This window comes from Chiloscyllium plagiosum, chromosome 37 (assembly GCF_004010195.1).
Source record: "Chiloscyllium plagiosum isolate BGI_BamShark_2017 chromosome 37, ASM401019v2, whole genome shotgun sequence".
NCBI lineage: Eukaryota > Metazoa > Chordata > Chondrichthyes > Orectolobiformes > Hemiscylliidae > Chiloscyllium > Chiloscyllium plagiosum.
Window position 1 is genome coordinate 28,939,725 of NC_057746.1, and position 16,886 is coordinate 28,956,610.

Genomic DNA, 16,886 nt, shown 5'->3' on the forward strand with positions numbered 1-16,886 from the left:
TCAACAAAGAGGGCACTGGAAGAATATTAATAAAGAGCTATAATTAATATTCAACATATCAGAATGTTAATAAAAGTTTATAGGTTTTACTGAGAGACGCTAGTCATTGGTCTTTGAGAAGGTAAAGACAGAAATGTATCAGACTCAAAGCAGGAACAGTTGAGCTCAGTTACAGCCGCCCGTAAAATGCAATGTAGACACCCAGATCCCAGAGCCCATTGGAGACAGAGTCCATGAGAGTAGAGCAATAGACTTGGCCAGATCAGCAAAAATCAAAATGTTTTTCCAGGCAAAAGTCAGGGCAATAAGTATGGGTGAATTGCACCTCGAATGGATCAACGCAGACACAATGGGCCAAATGGCCTTTTTCTCTGTTGACCATTCTACATTTTAATGATTTTGTGATCAGTTTTGCGATATCCACCATATCTAAGGAAGAATGCACTGGCCTTAGAGGCTGTCCAGAGGACTTTTACAATAATGATCCCAGGGATGAAGGGATTGTCATATGAGGAGTGGTTGAGAATGCTGAGCCTGTACTGATGGACCTCCATCCATCCCTTGTGTTCAGGAGCAGCAGTGTGTCTTTAAAATGTACTGCAATAACTCTCCCAGCTCTGAAATCTTGGTCACTGCTCATTCTTAATGTGTTTTTGCTAGGTTTGTTTTTCAGAGAAGCTTCAGAATAATGTTAATGAGTTTCTAATTCAGTCTTTTTGTTATCCGTTGAGGAGACTTCCAACAACATCACTGAGGTGGACATTTTTTGTTGGTTTCTCTCATTTTAATTGGGATTACTAGAGTCTGATCCTAAGCCCAGGAATAACCTGTGTTTCAATGGACAGTAACTGTGTGGGCCCCATAGCTGATGAGTAAAGACATCCTGCTTATCTAAAGGTCAAACAGAGCTCTGCATCAGATACTAGGCCAGGTCAAGGCAGAGCCCAGTTCCAGTTTCTGGGCAAAGTCCAGCCAGAGGCGTAACACACACCCTGGACTAGGATCAGGCATCTGGGGATCCTGTGGGCAGCCAGTTGCAGGGTGGGACACAAATCATTAGGGGCTTGGAAAGAATTGGTTTCTTTTAACACTATCATTCATTAGCTGGGAGATGCTTGACATCCAGTCAGAAATTGAATGATCTGCTCACTCGCTTGTTGGCTGGGGACAGGTGGTTATCATGAGGATGGATGTTCTAAATGACCAGTGATGAGAGAGAGTGGTTGGGAAAGGGCAGGTGGGGTAATTACAGATCAGAGAATATGGAGTGAAAGCTCCAGCAATGCATTGAAGCAAAGTCACCAATGCCCATGTCTTTGGAGTGGTCAGAGAGGATGGTTAGTCAGCTCAGTTGGTTGGGTAGCTGGTTTGCAATTAGGGATGATCCTGAAATGCTTTTGTTTTTATTGGTACGCCCAATGCTATCAGGGAGGGAGTTCCATGATATCACCGTAATGACACTGAAGGAGCTGCATTACAGTTTGAAATCAGGACGGACAATAGACAATAAACAATAGACAATAGGTGCAGGAGTAGGCCATTCTTCCCTTCGAGCCTGCACCACCATTCAATATGATCATGGCTGATCATCCTTAATCAGTATCCTGTTCCTGCCTTATCTCCATAACCCTTGATTCCACTATCCTTGAGAGCTCTATCCAACTCTTTCTTAAACGACTCCAGAGACTGGGCCTCCACTGCCCCCTGAGGCAGAGCATTCCACACAGCCACCACTCTCTGGGTGAAGAAGTTTCTCCTCAACTCTGTCCTAAATGGTCTACCCTGTATTTTTAAGCTGTGTCCTCTGGTTCGGCACTCACCCATCAGCGGAAACATATTTCCTGCCTCCAGAGTGTCACGGCGAGTGACTTGGAGGGGAACTTGCAGGTGGTGGTGTTCCCATGTTTCTGGATGATAGCAAAATGACAGAGTAGGTTCAGAAATGTGACATGCAGCGATCTTATAAGCACAAAGAGAGAATGAAGAGATTTGGAAAGACTGGACAGGACTGTCTTAGCTAAATGAGGACTGATATCGGGTTCTGAGTGACTGGATAGGGTGGAAACCCAAAGGTTGTTTACTCTTGTGGTGGAGAAGTCTGCCTTTAATGACAGAGAGACAAATAATGTATCTCTCAGAGGGTCAATGAAGTATGGTAATCTCTTCTCAACTATGTACATGAGGCTGGTCTTTAAATTTATTCAAAATTACGTTCAATAGATTTTTCACAGACAGGGGAGTGAAAGGTTAAGGTATACGTACAGGAAAGTGGAGGTTAGAATTCATTGAATGTCAGACAGCATGATAGAACAAGTGATCTACTCCTGCTCTTATGTCCTTTGTTCCTGTGTATGGTCTATTTCATCATTCACCAAAAAGTGAGAAACAAAAATAGTGACGAGTTTTAGGATGAAAGTACATAAAATTCAAATTATTCTCTCCATGCTCTGATTGTTCCTGCACTGACAGGCAGTGAGATGGAGAGTCAAACAGAGATGGACAGAGACAGAAACAGAATGAGCATACTGCTTACTCTAATTCTTCCCTCTCCACCCTCCCAGTTTAAACCTTCCGCTCTCAGGATATTAACAGGAAAAGAGAGGGTAAGTAGAAATAAACTACTTCCAAAATAGTGGCGTAGTCTGAGACTTAGGGCCAGACCATTCAGCAGAAATGTTCAGCAGCACTTCTATGCACAAAGGGTGGTGAATATTTGGAATGCTCTTCCACAAATGGCAGTGAATGCAAGATCAGTTGTCAACAAAAGCTTAGTTACCTAAGATTTAAATTTAAGAAAGTGTATTAAGGGGTAAGGTTGAAAGAGAGGTATATGAAGTTAGGCCACAAATCAATCACTGAAGTTTGAAACTGGTTAGAGAGCTTGAATGGCCTACCTCTGTTCATTGGTCTACCTCTTCACGTTAATATAGCGTATGACAATGCTGCTTCTTTAACAAGGTTATGCTTTTTTCCTCTAAGAAGTCATAAAAGCAGCAATTCTGAACAGTCTAATTTTGAATAGTTTTAGGGCCAATTTGATTATAGTTAACAGATACTGTCTAGACAAAAGGCTTTCACGTTTAAAAAAACTTAACCTTAGAGACATAGCAATGTATAGCATGCCAAACTCATCCATGCTGACCAGATATCCCAACCCAATCTAGTTCCACCTGCCAGCACTTCCCTATATCCCTCCAAACCCTTCCCAATAATATACCCATCCAAATGCCTTTTAAATGTTGCAATTGTACCAGCCTTGACCACTTCCTCTGGCAGCTCATTCCATACATGTACCATGTATGAAAAAGTTGTCTGTTAGGTCTCTCTTATATCTTTTCCCACTCACCCTAAACATATGCCCTCTAGTTCTGGACTCCCCCACTCCAGGGAAAAGACTTTATCTAGATATCTTATCCATGCCTCTCATGATTTTATAAACCTCTAAAATGTCACCCCTCAGCTTCCAACGCTCCAAGTAAACAGTCCCAGCCTATTCAACTTCTCCATATAGCTCAAATCCTCCAACCCTGGCAACATCCTTGTAAACCTTTTCTGAACCCTTTCAAGTTTCACAACATCTTTCCGATTGGAAGGAGACCAGAATTGCACGCAATATTCCAAAAGTGGCAGAACCAATGTCTTGTACAGCTGCAACATGACCTCCCTACTCCTGTACTCAACACTCTGACCAATAAAAGAAAGCATACTAAACACCTTCTTCACTATCCTAGCTACCTGCTACTCTACTTTCAAGGAGCTATGAACCTGCACTCCAAGATCTCTTTGTTCAGCAACACTCCCTAGGATTTTACCATTACCTCTAAGATTTGTTTTCCCAAAATGCAGCACCTCGCATTTATCTGAATTAAACTCCATCTGCCATCTCTCTGGCCATTGGCCCATCTGGTCAAGATTCTGTTATAATCTGAGGTAACCCTGTTCGCTGTCCACTACACCTCCAATTTTGGTGTTATCTGCAAACTTACTAATTGTACCTCTTATGCTCACATCCAAATAATTTATGTAAATGGCAAAAAGTAGGGGACCCAGCACCGATCCTTGTGGCACACCACTAGTCACAGGCCTCCAGTCTGAAAAACAACCCTCCACCACCACCCTCTGTCTTCTACCTTTGAGCCAGTTTTGTATCCGAATGGCTAGTTTTCCCTGTATTCTGAGATCTAGCCTTGCTAATCAGTCTCCCATGGGGAACCTTGTTGAACACCTTATTGAAGTCCATATATATAACATCTACTGCTCTGCTTCATCAATCCTCTTTGTTACTTCTTCAAAAAACTCAATCAACTTTGTGAGATATGATTTCCCATGCACAAAGCAATGCTGACTATCCTTAATCAGTCCTTGCATTTCCAAATACATGTACATCCTGTCTCTCAGGATTCCCTCCAAAAACATGCCCATCACCGACGTCAGGCTCACTGGCCTATAGTTCCCTGGCTAGTCCTTACCACCCTCCTTAAACAGTGGCACCATGTTAGCCAACCTCCAGTCTTCCAGCACCTCATCTGCGACTATCAATGATACAAATATCTCAGCAAGAGGCCCAGCATCACTCCTCTAGCTTCCCACAGAGTTCTCGGGCACACCTGATCAGGTTCTGAGGATTTATCCACCTTTATGCATTTCAAGACATCCAGCACTTCTCCTCTGTAATTTGGACATTTTTGCAAGGTGTCACCATCTATTTCCCTACAGTCTATATCTTCCATATCCTTTTCCACAGTAAATACAGATGCAAACTACTCATTTAGTATTTCCCCATTTTCTGTGGCTCCACACAAAGGCCACCTTGCTGATCTTTGAGGGGCCCTATTTTCTCCCTTGTTACCCTTTTGTCCTTAAGGTATTTGTAAAAATACTATCATTGGACTCTCGTTATCTCATTTTTTATGTTTTCCCATTTTCCAGCCATCCCTTTCCCTGTGAACATCTGCCCCCAATCAGCTTTCGAAAGTTCTTGCCTAATACCATCAAAATTGGCCTTTCTCCAATTTAGAACTTCAACTTTTAGATCTGGTCTATCCTTTTTCATCACTATTTTAAAACAAATAGAATTATGGTCACTGGCCCCAAAATGCTCCCCTACTGACACCTCAGTCACCTGCCCTGCCTTATTTCCCAAGAGTAGGTCAAGTTTTGCAACTTCTCTCAAAGGTACATCCACATACTAAATCAGAAAAGGTTCTTGTACATACTTAACAAATTCTTCTCCGTCTAAACTCTTAAAACTATGGCAGTCCCAGTCTATGTTTGGAAAGTTAAAATCCTCTCCCAAAATCACTGCTACTCCAAAAGATTAGATTATCTACAGTGTGGAAACAGGCCCTTTGGCCCAACCAGTCCACACCCATTTCCCTCTAACTAATGCACCTAACACTACAGGCAATTTCACATGGCCAATCCACCTGACCTGCACCTCATTGGACTGTGGGAGGAAACCGGAGCACCTGGAGGAAACCCACGAAGACACGGGGAGAATGTGCAAACTCTGCACAGACAGTCGCCTGAGGCTGGAATCGAACCTAGGACCCTGGTACTGTGAGGCATCAGTGCTAACCACTGTGCCACTTGGAAGAGAGTCCAATGATCCACAAACGTGAATCCTTCTCCCATACACCAGCTCCTCAGCAATGTATTCATCTGCTCAATCCTCCTATTACTGCCCTCACTAGCTCATAGCACCGGGAGTAATCCACATATTACCACTCTTGACGATCTCAATTTTAAATTCCTGCCTAACACTCTGTAATCACCCTTCAGAATCTCACCCTTTTCCCTTCCTATGTCATTGGTTCCAATGTGGACAATGACCTCTTGATGGCCCCTCTCTCCCATGAGTACATTTCTTTCATCATCTAGCATTCCCTCCACCCACCAGCTTGTCCTTTCACCCTCACAGGAATGTACTGTGTCTAGACTCTCATTATCTCATTTCTGAAGGCTTCCCATTTTCCAGCTGTCCCTTTACCTGAGAACATCTGCCTTGTACAATAAAAGTGTGGTGGCCAATTCTCCCAGCCAACTTTTGGTTTGCTTTGCTTTGTTTTTTTTTAGCAGACTGACTGTTCACTGAAAGCAGGCAGCCAGATAGTGAGGCTGCAGGTCTAAGAAACAGCTACATGGAAGAAGGTGTTCCATACTGAATATTTCTGCCATCATTCTCTCTCCTGTAAGACCCTATGTTTGATTTTACATTTTGTGCCAAAGAGTGTTTATGGGTATTGGTGCAAGTAGTTAGAACAGCATCATTAAGTTGGGATAGTTGGGTTTTCAGATAGGTTGTTATTCTGTATTCTGTTCTCTTTTGTTTGTGTTTCATCATAATAGAACATAGAACAGTACAGCACCATACAGGCCCTCTGGCCCTCGATGTGTTGTTGGCCTTTTATCCTACTCTAAGATCGACAAACCTACATACCCCTCATGTTACTAACTTCCACGTGCTTATCAAGAATTGCTTAAACGCCCCTAATGTATCTGACTGTACTATCACTGCTGGCAGTGCATTCCATGCACTCACCGCTTTCTGAAATCTCCCCTAAACCTTCCTCCAATTCCCATAAAATTATGTCCCCTCATGATCGACATTTCCTCCATGGGTAAGAAAGTCTCTGTCTATCCACTCTATCTATGTCTCTCAACATCCTGTACACCTCTATCAAATCACCTCTCATCCTCTTTGCTCCAATGAGAAGAACCATAGCTTCCTCAAGTTTTCTTCATAAAACATGCCCTCCAGTCTAGGCAGCATCCTGGTACATATCCTCTTCACCCTCTCTAAGGCTTCCTCATCTTTCTTATAATGAAATATTGAAAATGAATTTCCTCTTGTTTAAAACTAAGTGGTTGAGCCAGCTGCATCACTCCTGAAATATCCACTCAACACCTGCTAGCAAAGTTAGGGTCTGGTCTATTTTTTTGAAATGTTCTGAGGGGGTCTGGCCTGGTTCATTTTAGTGATCACTGCACTCTACAGTCTCTAGAGAGCTTTACAGAGGAAGCTTGATTATCTGAAGGACATGGATGGGGAATATTTTGTTCGGATAATCGAATGCTGGATAATCGAATGCCAGATAACACAGTTTAGCCAACCATCGGGACCTTGCGATCTCTTTTGGATTATCCGAAATTCGGATAATCAAGGTTCCTCTGATAATTATCCTGCTTTTACTCTCTGGGCTATGGCAAATAAAGGTTCCCTTATTTAGAGAAATGAACAGGCAGGAGAAAGAGGGATATGGATTAGTAGAAGCAAAACGTTTTCTATTTGGAAAGGCATCCGGTGCCAACGCAGGTTTGGTGGGCCAAAGGGCCTGTTCCTTGCTGTCCTGGCCTTTGTTCATTGTTTATTACCATAACCCCTTTACTGACCTGCTCCAGGAAAGGTGTGATCACACCAATGAGGTTACAGAGCAGATTTAAAACGTGTTGTCGGACTGGAGACTTTAGCAACAGGATAGGCTGTTTTCTTTTTGTAACTGAGGAGATGTTAACTGTGGAGTAGAAATAGAGAGGCCGAGGTAAACAGTTTAGACAGATCCCATAACAGAGAGGGCCAGGGATGTAAAGTAATGGAAGGATATTAGACCCAGAGACTGGGAATTCGGATCTGGATCTCCCTGTCTGAAAGAGGAATAGCGAAGAAACTGTTTTTTTGAAAAGTGGTTTGTGTACAGATAACGTTTTGGAAGGTGGGGTTAGACTCGACGGGCCGATTGGTCTCCCTTTCTGTGCCCTGAACCTCATGTGAGAGTGCACGTGTGTGCAAGACATACAATGTATGTATAAATAAACGAACATTGGGGAGAATCGGGGGGGAAAGAGTGCGTGTGGGGGAGCAGGGAGTGATCTTCCTCTCCTGAAACAGCGAATGGTGGAAATTAATCCGAGCGGGATTCCCGATGGGACAGGAAGTTGAACAAACATTTCAATGTTATAGAGGCTGCAGATAACCTGGCGAAGGCTCAGCTCAAGATTCTCCAGATTAAACTCTGAAGCACAGCCGCCCTTCCACAGTTTATAATGTTAACGCCCTCAAAATTCTCGTTGAAAATCTTACAAAAGGGAAGCGGAGGTGACATCAAATAGAAACTGAAAGGCGCTATCACTGCTCCTTGGTGTCGCCCTTCCCGAATTTTGGATTTTTCTTTCTGGGTGAGTTTGGGGGTAATTTCAGCTCCTGCCAGTTTCGGTGTAATTGACTCCGGTCTCCCTGAGGGTGGGGAGCCCCTGGATCACACACTCAGCCCCGGAACCGAACAGAGGCCCGGCCCGGGGACTGGGAGGGCCTGGGCTGTGGGAGAACAGAGCCTGAGTGAAGGGGAGAGCGGGATGCCGGAGACAGGGTGGGTAAATATTAACCCGTCTGTTCCCGTGTGGGAAAGTGAAACACGGGTATTCCCAGCTCCAAACGGATTCCCGCTCCATGTCTGGGATGGTCCCAGGTTTCGCTGAACTGGAGTCCTCACTTTACAGCAGTGAGGGAAATGGAAATAGAAGTCAGACTCGTGAGTGAATCTGCCCTGCCCCCCCCAAAGGAGCGGGTTCTCGGGAATATTTAACAGGTTTGGCAAGGCTGGTAACTGGTCCAGTGTCAGCTTGAGTCAAGTGTTGTGACTCCTGCCTTTACATCAGGACGTTGTGGGTTCAAGTCCCCCTCCAGGACTTGACCGTAAAAACCCAGAGAGACAGTCCAGTGCAGTACTGAGGGACTGCGCTCTGAGCAAGGAGACCTTTTATCCAAAAGTTGATCTTTTGGCGGTGTGCTGGTAGATCTAAACGATCCCGAGGCTCCTACTTAATTTCCTGATGAAAGGCTTTTGCCCGAAACGTCGACTCTCCTGCTCCTCGGATGTTACCTGGCCTGACCTGCTGTGCTTTTACAGCACCACACTCTTGGCAGGGGATTTGTTTTCACTGTACAGAAGTACTGCGTTAGCTTTGGGACGTCGATGTAAAGTACTATGTAAATGCGAGGCTTTCCACCAGTCAACGTTATTCAGGAGCTTGCAAGGGTCGGTGTTGCAGGATCTGGATGTGCGTGGCTATGGACATCCTTGGGCTGGTGACTAGCGCTTTTGAATGGAAGATAGTCATTAATAAATCCAACTGATAAACCTGCCGCAACTTCCTCAACCAGAAAGAGGGAGTGGTTGATGTGGGTGCTCTTTCTCCCCCACTCTCTCCGTCTCTGTTTCAGGATGTTGAATCTCACATTTCCTGTGCAGTGCCCCAGGCGAACTAGAGAAAACTTTCAGAAACTGGCCATTCAGCCCCACGTGTCTGTGTGGGCAGAATATATCCGTGCAATCCTAAACATTCTCTTTCCACCTTCCAGCTCCTGGTCCATAGCCATGCACATCCAGATCCAGTAACTTTTTAAATGAGTTGAGCATTTTCACGTTTAGTATCAAATTGGGCAGAGAATTCCAGATGCTGACCACCCCGAGTGGAAGGGACACTGCTCATGTCCCCTATCATCCTTTATCCATCACCTTCAATTTCTGCCCCCTGGGAATTGATTGCACTTGGGGGAGGGGGGGACCATGTCTTTCCTGTCCATTCTATCCCAGAGCCTCATATTCGGTACACCTCAATTTAGCCACAGGTCCACACCCCCCAACAAACCACCCTCCCGTCCTGGCACCCTCCCCTGCCCCTGCAGGAATTGCAAAACCTGCGCCCACACCTCCTCCCTCACCACCATCCAAGGCCCAAAGGAGCCTTCCACATATATCAACATTTCACCTGCATATCCACCAAAGTCCTTTATTGTATCCGTTACTCCCGATGTGGTCTCCTCTACACTGGACGCCTCCCCGCAGAGCGCTTCAGAGAACATCTCCAGGACACCCGCACCATGCAATCCCACTGCCCTGTGGCCCAACATTTCAAATCCCCCTCCCACTCTGCCGAGGTCATGCAGGACCTGGGCTGCCTCCACCTCTGCTCCCTCATCACCCGACGCCTGGAGGAAGAACATCTTCCGAATTCTTCCGAATTCAACCCCAGGGCATCAATGTGGACTTCACCAGTTTCCTCACTTCCCCTTCCCCACCTTATCTCAGTTCTAACCTTCCAGCTCAGCACTGTCCTCATGACCTGTCCTGCCTGCCTATCTTCCTTCCCACCTATCCGTTACACTTTCCTGTCTGACCTATCACCTAAATCCCCACCCCATTCACCTATTGTACTCTTTGCTACCTTCTCCCACCCTCCCCTCTGACCTATCACCTCCATCCCCTCCCCCATTCATCTATTGTATCCTTTGCTACCTTCTCCCCAGCATTCCCCCCGCCCCCACACACTTTTATATCTCCACCCTGGAGGCTTCCTGTCTCTATTCCTGATGAAGGGCTTTTGCCCGAAACATTGATTTTCCTTGAATGCTGCCTGACCTGCTGTGCTTTTCCAGCACCACTCTGATCTAAACTCAATTCAGTCACCCCCTCAGCCTCTTCAGGAAAACAAGTCTAGCCTACTCGATCATTCCTCATTACTGCAATCTCCAAGCACTGTCAACATTGTTGTAAATCTTCTGAATAATGCCTAGAACCATTGTGTCCTTCCTGTAATGAGCTGACCAGAACTATACACGAAACTCCAATCACTAGACAGAGTCGTTATATAGCACCAGCAATTATTTTCTGTTTTGTATTCAAGTCTCACCCGATGAAGGAAAGCATCATATATGCCTTCTTTACCTCCTAACCTACCTCTCCGGCTGTCCTCAGAGACTGTGGACATGCACTTTAAGATCCTTACTTTTGTGCCCCTCAGTTCTCTCCTGTTTAGTGTGCATTCCTTGGCTTTGCCCTTCCCAGTTCCCTCATTGAAGGGAATTGCATTTGCCCTCTCAGCCATATCATTGATATCATTTTGCAGTCAACGGCCATTCTGTTCCCTAATAATTACATGCTCTGTTTTTAACATGTGGAAATATCCCAATTGTGCTTCCGACATTCACATCTAAATTGTTAATATGTACCATTATCAGATAGGGACCCAACATAGAGCCCTGTGAAACACCACAAGAAGACGCCTCCCAGTCACAAAAACACCCATTGACTATTACCGTTTGTTTCCTGTCGCTGAGCCAGTTTTGAATCCAATTCACCAGGTTACTGGAAATATTGAATAGATTTGACAAGGCTGGCAGCTTACCCAGTGTCAGCTTGAATCAGGTGTTGTGACTCCTTTCTTTTCATCAGGAGTTTGTCGGCTCAAGTCCCACTCCAGGACTTGACCATAACACCCAGGCTGACACCCCAGTGCAGTACTGAGGGAGTGCTGCAGTATTGGGGGTGTGCTCTGATCAATGAGATTTTATTGAAAATCTTACTTGGTCTCTTGGTTTACCCACGTTCAGAGATGTCAGTCCCTCCAGTACTTTTCTTCTCATTATGGTTATCCTTATGCACCCACTGCTCCGTAGCAATTAAGTTTTGAAAATAAATATGGTGCATTGGTATGAATAAAGATTCTGCATTTATCATTATAGAATTATTTTATATTGGGGGAATAATCTGATGCAGATTGTAATTTCATGTCAATCTACACTTCTTTTTATAAAATGTGTACCCAGTGATGCACAATTGATTGTTTAATAAATCTCACATGATGTGATCCTGCACCATTCACTTAGATGAGCTTAATCGCTATCTGCACAAGCAATAATAATTGTGATAGAGTGAGGTGTATTAAATTGTTATTTGAAACTGAAGTATTCAAGGTCTATAGGAGAGTAAAAGGTACCTTGGCCCATTGAGTTGGTATTGGTCTGAAACAGCCACCAGTTTTAATCCCACTTTCCAGTACATGGCCTTATATGCCTTGACATTGCAAGTGCACATCTAAATACTTCTTAAAAGTTATGAGGATTTCTGCCTTTACCATGCATTTCAGATTCCTACCACCCTCTGGGTAAAAAGGATTTTCCTTACACCCATCTAAACATCCTGCCCTTTACCTTAAACCACTGATCACTTAAACCACTGGTGGAGTTATTGATCACTCCACCAAGGCGATAAGTTTCTTCCTGTTTACCCTGTTTATGTTCCTCATCATTGTTACATCTCAATCATGTGTCTGCTGAATCTCCTCTGCTCCAAGGAAAGCAATTTCAGTCTCTCTAATCTCTACTATTTTCCAGTTTTGGAAGAGTCACATAGATGAATAATTTGTGAAAAATTATTAAGAGAGAGGAGAAAATTATGAAAGTTGGGAAGGCTACTTGGGAATGGACCTATGTGGAAGCCGGTATGTGTTTGTTAGTGAATGTATGTTTCAGTACTGGGTGTATATGTCAGCACATGTTGATGTAGATACCCAAATGTTGCTGTTCTAGTTGATTGCCCAGTGTGCCCTTAAATTGCTCTGACGCTGACTCTCCCCAGTGTTATTGATGTAAACTGTCTGGTAATATTTTTAACAGGTACAACACATTATTCTTGCGTCTCCTGACACTGGATTTCTGGAATGTTTCTTCTGCTCTGGATTCTCGTTTGGATCTTTCATGGTAGGGAAATACATCTGCAAGATACAAAAACCCGTTTGCTCTTTTGTATTTTGCTGTTGGGATCACTTGACAAGTCATTGAACCCTGAGCTAGAATTTCTTCTGTTTCTCACTCTTCATGTTTATCTATTCCTCACTTTGTTTTTGTCTCTTTGTCTCCAATCTCTGCCTCTATCCCTCACTGTCCCTCTGTCTGTCCTTTTCCACCACTCTATTTCTCCCTCTCTGTTCCTCCCTCTCTGCCTCGCCCTCTTACTCTGTTACAAATGTTAATATACAGCTGTGATCTAAGCGATGACCAGTTGATCTGACTCTCTCTCCAGTGGTTACTGCAGAAGCGGTGACAGATTTTGCAGTGACAGGACCACCTAACGCTATCATAGGGGTTGTCAAGGGAAACGTGGTCCTGGATTGTCAGTTGGTGCCAGCCAAAGCCCCAAAGAATATGGAAGTCCGCTGGATCAATACAGTCAATGGCTACAACTCACCTGTCCACATGTACAAGGAGGGAGCAGATGATTTGACATTCCAGCCTTTGGCCTACAGAGGCCGGACTGAACTGTTTCTCAATGAAGTGGCGCAAGGGAATCTCTCCCTCAGGCTCAAGGATGTCCAAGTCTCTGACGGGGGACAGTACAAGTGCTTTGTGGCATCTGATGAAAAACACCATGAGGTCAAACTCACGCTGAATGTGGCAGGTCAGTGACCATTTTGGAAACACCCTGTTTGACCTCCTCAGTGAAGGGTTTATTAAGGTGAAGGATTAAAATTCCTCTAAACCCTGATAGAGCAAAAATAGTTTGAGACCCTGACAGGATCAACACTGAGAGTCTATTTGAGGAATGTAGAACACAGGGACGCAAACTCAGAATAAGGGGACCATCACTTGGCACAGAGACGAGAGGTTAATGTGGAGGCCAAGTAGTTGAGTGTATTTAAGATAGAGGTTTATAGGTTTTTGATTGGCAAAGGGATCAAGTGTTATGGGGAGAAGTCAGGAAAATGGGTCTGAGAAACATATCAGTCATGATTGAATGGTGGAACATAAGCGATTGACCAAATGGCCAAAGTTTGCTGATATATCATATGTTCCAACACCTGGCCCGTAGACCTGTATGCTTCAGTACTGTAAAAGCACATCTAAATAATTCTAAAGGCGTGAGTTGTGGATTCCCACCACCCTCTGAATGAAAACATTTTTCCTGACATCCTCTTGAACCCTCCTGCCCTTCACCTTAAATCTCTATCACCAGGTCATTGAACCCTCCACCAAGGGAATAAGTTTCTTTCTGTCTACCTTAATCTCTGCTCTTCATAATTTTATGTATCTTCTAATCATGTTTTCCCCCCACCACCCCTCCCCATCTGTCAAATTTGGGGCGGCACAGTGGTTAGCACTGCTGCCTCACAGCACCAGGGTCCCAGGTTCGGTTCCAGCCTCGGGCGACTGTCTGTGTGGAGTTTGCACATTCTCCCTGTGTCTGCGTGGGCACGCTCTGGTTCTCTGGTTTCCTTCCACAGTCCAAAAATATGCAGGTTAGGTGAATTGGCCATGCTAAATTGCCTGTAGTGTTAGGTGAAGGGGTAAATGTAGGGGAATGGTACTGGGTGGGTTGGTCTTCGGAGGGTCAGTGTGGACTTGTTGGGCCGAAGGGCCTGTTTCCATACTGTGAGTAATCTAATCTAATCTCAGTTGCCTCTGGTCAACAGAAACAACTCCAATCTGTTTAAACCTGAAACAATTTTTAAAAAAAACGGACTGGAGAAAACCTGGAAATCTGACAGCATCTGCACAGGGAGAGAAACCAAGTTAGTAAGACTTTTTAAAGAGGGAAAAATTCAGAGGATTCCATCCATTCTTCCCATCTGGGATTGTGATTTTGCTTCTTTGAAACCATGGTCGAGAGTTTTGGTCTTGACATAATTGTCAGGGCAGCATTAACTTACTGTTAAATAAATTATGTCTTTGGTCTGACTTGAGTTCCATAAGTTTCCAGGAAAACCCATTTGCAAGTTGTTAATACTAAATAGTTCATAGGCACCTGCAAATGTGTTTAGTCACTGAAATTTTGAACAGAGACGAGTCCACCTTGTGAGGTTGTACACTTTTTGTGCGGAGACTATTTTCTTAACAGAGAAAGGTTTCAGAAATCTGAAGTGCAAAGGGACTTGGGAGTCCAAGTTCCTGATTCGGTTAAGGTTAACGTGCAAGTTCAGTTGGTAGTTTGGAAGGCAAATGTACTGTTGGCATTCGTTTCAAGATGGGTAGAATACAAGAGTAGGGATTTATTGCGGAGGCTGTATAAGGCTCTGGTTAGGCCTCATTTCAAAATTTGTAGGGTGGTTTGGGCCTCTTTTCTCAGGAAAAATGTACTGATGTTGGATGCAGGTCCAGAGGAAACTTATAATGACTATCCTGGGGATGAAGAGCTTTTCACATAGGAGAAGTTGAGGACCCTGGGCTTGTACTGGATGGAGTTTAGCAGGATGGGAGGGGTCTTCAGATTGAAATTTACAGAATACTGAGAGGCCTAGATAGATTTGTCGTGGAAGAGTTGTTTCCACTAGTAAAGGAGACAGGACCCAAGGGCAAGCCTAAGAGAGAAAGTATAACCTTTTAGAACTGAGATGAGGAGGAATGTGATAATCATTGTTACATATGGTTGCGGAGACTAAATCATTGAATGTATTTAACATATAGATGGATGGGCTCATAAGGGGATGAAGGGTTACAGGGAGAAGATGAGAGAATGGGGTTGAGAAACATATGAGCCATGATTGAATGCAGTGCAGACTCGATGGGCTGAATGGCCTAATTCTGCTACTATGTGCTATGGAGCACTCTGGATTCAAATCGGGTTAAAGTAACTTTAGAACAATGCCAGAGAACCATGTTCTGATCCATGCAAGTCAGTGAATTTATAGTGAATTAAAAATTTCTGCGATGTTTATGCAATTTAAAAAGTTGTACTTGACTATTTTTTAAAAAAACTTCATCCTGTGGCCTCTTTGAAGGCCCAGAAACAAGGGTTATTTGTAAAAACTTTGCCCTGGTGTCTAATTTGTTCCCTGGGTAATTCCTGTCTGGACTGTTCCTCTCTCATCTCTCTGAGTGTGGTTTCTTCCTCCCTCCTTGCCCTGACAGATTGTGATCGAACCCTGGTTACCCTGTGTGGAGGGGATTATGAAAGCACAGGTCAGCTGCAATCTGACCGAGTGGTGTAGGGAGGCCATGACAGACTTTGCGGCCTACTCCCCTTCCTGATGTCTCTGTGATTGCAGGTACAGGCCGCCAGCCCAGGATCGAGCTGGAGGGCCAAACGGGCGCTGGCATCAGACTGGGCTGCAGATCCGAAGGGTGGTACCCACAGCCGCCCGTCCTGTGGGTAGATGGAGGTGGTGTGAACGTGACGGCCCAGCAGCAAACCACGTACCAGCCGGACCCTCAGGGGCTGTTCACTGTCAGCAACTCCATCAAGATCTCCAAGCACTCCCCCAACAAGTACACTTGTGTCATTAACAATGTGATCCTGAAGGAGACACAGGAGGGTCACATCCAGATCGCAGGTCAGTCATGGTGGGAGAAGACTTTCCCAGATACTCAGCGGGCTGGGGGAAAGGACTTGAATCAAATTATTGAGAAATATAAAAGCCCGAGGAAATGCTGTGATTGAAATAGGCTCCTCATTGCCACTTGTCTCTGACCAGGGCCAAGGTCAGCCTCTCACGGCTACAGCTTGCCCGTCGTGGCAACAAAAAAGGCATTTTACCAGGAGAGAGGGAGTGATGGAGATTTGAGAGAGAGTGAGAGACTGCAACAGAAAGCGAAGGAGAGGGTGTGATGGAGAGAGAAGGAGAGGGTGTGATGCAGACTGGGGGAAGGAGAGGGTATGACAGAAGTGGGGAGGGAGAGGGTTGAATTGAGTTTGCGAAAAGAGAGAGAGGTGATGGACAGAGAGTGGTTGTTGGAGGGAGAGGGAAATAATGGAATGGTGGGTTCAGGAGAGGGAGATGAGTAAAGGAGGAGGGAGGGATGGAGAGGGGAGGGGTGATATAAACTGGAAATGGGGTGTGCCAATGGCTTTGTGTTAACTCAAGCAACTGGTTCATTTTCTCAAAGTCTCCCTTTTTCTGTTTTCCCCCATCCCCATCTCTCCCTTAATATCTTCCATTCTCCCTCTGCCTTTCTCTTTCCCCCTCTCACCCTTACTCTTTCTCCCTTCTCTCCTGTCCCACTTCCACACCTCCATCTCGCACCCCTTTCTTTCTCCATCTCTCATTCTCATCTCTTTCTTTTTCTGTATTTTTTTCCTTCTATCTCCCCATGTCCTCCACCTTTATGCCCATTC

At 44.8% G+C, this 16,886-nt stretch overlaps 1 protein-coding gene across 1 annotated transcript in view; it reads left to right on the plus strand.

Annotated features, from left to right (window-relative positions):
- Window positions 1-7,832: 7,832 nt before the first annotated feature.
- LOC122541548 (butyrophilin subfamily 2 member A2-like) overlaps window positions 7,833-16,886 on the plus strand; it is an 82,010-nt gene continuing 72,956 nt past the window's right edge. Inside the window, exons 1-4 of the mRNA XM_043678377.1 lie at window positions 7,833-8,175; window positions 12,455-12,538; window positions 12,861-13,235; window positions 15,820-16,104. Of these exons, the coding sequence (XP_043534312.1) occupies window positions 12,499-12,538; window positions 12,861-13,235; window positions 15,820-16,104 (700 nt within the window). The 5' untranslated portion in view covers window positions 7,833-8,175; window positions 12,455-12,498. The remainder of the gene's footprint in view (window positions 8,176-12,454; window positions 12,539-12,860; window positions 13,236-15,819; window positions 16,105-16,886) is intronic.